Source organism: Hibiscus syriacus, unplaced genomic scaffold (genome assembly GCF_006381635.1).
Source record: "Hibiscus syriacus cultivar Baekdansim isolate YM2019G1 unplaced genomic scaffold, ASM638163v2 tig00004899_pilon, whole genome shotgun sequence".
Taxonomy (NCBI): Eukaryota; Viridiplantae; Streptophyta; class Magnoliopsida; order Malvales; family Malvaceae; genus Hibiscus; species Hibiscus syriacus.
In genome coordinates this window covers 75,801-78,473 of record NW_024062034.1, presented here as the reverse complement: position 1 = coordinate 78,473, position 2,673 = coordinate 75,801, and the positions used below count along the sequence as shown (strand labels likewise).

General features: G+C 35.7%; 1 protein-coding gene across 1 annotated transcript; it reads right to left on the bottom strand.

The window, feature by feature from the left end:
• Window positions 1-1,339: 1,339 nt before the first annotated feature.
• Window positions 1,340-2,115, bottom strand: LOC120198845 (transcription factor HEC2-like). The gene has a single exon (XM_039200094.1). The coding sequence runs from the start codon at window positions 2,113-2,115 to the stop codon at window positions 1,345-1,347; it is 771 nt and encodes a 256-aa protein (XP_039056025.1). The 3' UTR covers window positions 1,340-1,344.
• Window positions 2,116-2,673: the final 558 nt, after the last annotated feature.

Here is a 2,673-nt window from a genome sequence, read left to right as displayed (position 1 = left end):
TCGAATTGGACCGACTGAAAACCGAAAAAAAGGGAAAAATCGGAAAAAACCGCCAATTTTTTTTTTTAAAAAATTAAACCAAACGACGTCGTTAGTTACACGAGCCAAGTCAAACTCGAGTATTGATGAGCTCGACTCGAACTTGAAAACTTTAAAAGTAAGCTCAACTCGACTCAAACTCACGAGCTAAAAATTATCAAGTTCAACTCGAACTCGGAATATAATATTAAACTTGAACTCGAAAATGCTTGAACTCAAAAAAAATTTAGAAGCTCGATTGAAGCCTAAAATTCGAGCTTGATTAAACTGAAAGAATAGTTCACTCAATGCTCACCAAAAGGCTCCATGATTTTGAATGTCAAATTACCTCTATTATTTATAGAAGTTAGTTGGGATGCTTTTCTATGTTTCTTAACAATGTAAGATTGTTTTGTTCTCATATTTTTACTCTTTAAACTTTTGGGATGCTCTTCTATGTTTCTTAGCCATGTAGGATTATTAAAAAATAAATAAACCAAACAATATCATTTTGTTATGATTTTTTTAGCTCTAAATTTATTTTTTAATTATAGTTATATAATTATATTTATCATTTAATATGTTTTACTTTAAATATTATGTTGTAGTTAATTTGAATCATTTTGTTTCACTTGATTTTATGATTTTTAACTTATATATGTTATGACTTGCTTTGAATATGACTTGTGATATAAAAAATTATTTTTTATTAAATATTTTTGATATTTTATTTAATTTTTTTAAATAATTATAACGTGGTCCGATTAAACCGATTAAACCAACGAACCGGTAACATGACCGGTTCGCTAACAGGTCCGGTTCTGAAAACCATGTCCCAAGTGTACAACGAACTGCCACATTGCTATTCTATAATCCCATCCACCGCTTTGTCAGTCTTCACGTGGATTTCCCCATGCATTTATCTCTCTCAAAATGACTTGGAAATTCATCAAAACATCACCCGTAATCGCACCCAATTTGGCTCCTTCAATTCCTCACCTCTCGTGGGTTAATCTTCATTTCAACACCCATTAATTACTACTTTTCAATGCACATTTCGGATCATACCTATATCCATTGATGCTCATCGCTAAAACAGAGAAATGATCATGAATAAGAAGAAAAAAATACCAACTTCTGATTATTTCTTTAACAGTTAGGCCATCTGATATAGCAATACAACCTGGATTACGTTGCCTAATCATGAACACAATCTAATTAATTCTCCATCATCATGAGTATCGGTTCGTTTTTACTTAATTATTTTTTTATACGTCTAGAAAAAAAAGGTTTATAATTTATACCAAGACGCCTCCTTTTATTAAGCTAGCATAACCAAGCATCTCCAAGCCCCTGAAGGTTTTGAGTAGGGTGATATGGTTTTCTCATTGGAAGAAAAATCCCATTTGACATTGGTACAGGGAACCCTATCCCGGTTGGCCTGTTAATTGCTGCCCTCTCCAGTGATTGCACCTGAGTCTTCAAAAACTTGACATAGTGAATTGCCTCGTCTAACATAGAAGCAGTGTTCATTTTGGTTCCTCCGGGGACAAGTCTTTGAAGTATCCTTATCCTCTCGCTTATCCTCTCCCTCCGGTGCCTCGCCGCCACACTTTGGGGGTCCTTCGATATCTTCACGTTCCTCCTCTTAGGTGGCTTCACCGATTCAGGGTCTATATGAATAGGCTGCATTGCTGCTATTCGGAATAACATCTCCCTCATTGCAGCCACTGAATTCTTCTTCCGGGAAGATGTGGAATAAGCATTTGCACCTGCTCGGGTAAAGGAGAAACTCGGACCTCCAGGTTCTTGAACCGTGGTTGAACCATTGAATGGAATAGTGGGTGTGGTTGGCATGTTTATGAATGGGCCAGGTGAACCAACGGTTGGGTTTTCAACAAAATGTGTCATGCCATTGATGCTATTACTGGAAGGACTACTGCTGGGCCTGGCATGATCAGCAAGCTCAGCTTGAGGTAATACAACGACGTCGTTGTAAGCCCCGCAGAATTCAGGGAGCTTTTCCATCTGCTGCATCATCGTCATCACCATTTCCATTTGATCTTCTGCTGTAGACTTTAACCATTCAACTTCCATGGCCATTGCAACAGAGTGAGACTGTGGGAGCAACCTGATAAAAACAGGGTGATGGCGAAGAGGAGGAGTTTTATCAGAATTTGCAGTGAAGGGGATGGAAAATAAATAATAAAATAGTGATATATATGAAAGACTGAAACAGGCTATCGATCTATGGTGGGATAGATGGCTATATATGGTATGAAGTGTTGAACATTATATACTTTTATACAAATATATAAAATATTTAAAACTCTTTTGGAACAACATGATTGCATACTTAAATGTGGAGATGGACAATTATTTTCTGTTTATGACGTTCGAAGCATTATTCATATTATCTGCAATATTTTAAAACTATTTGTTGTCATTTTCATATGGCAAAATCTGGATATAAGGTCTGGATGAGTAATATTTGTGATAACTTATTTTCTTCTGTTTTGCTCTTTGATCCCTAAACATTTATTGTTTATGACTAATTCAACCTTAAGCGTGAAACACTTGTCATATTTTTCATCAACGCTCAAGTAATTTGCGAAATGAATGGCCAATATATCATGTGAGAATGATTAATTAAGT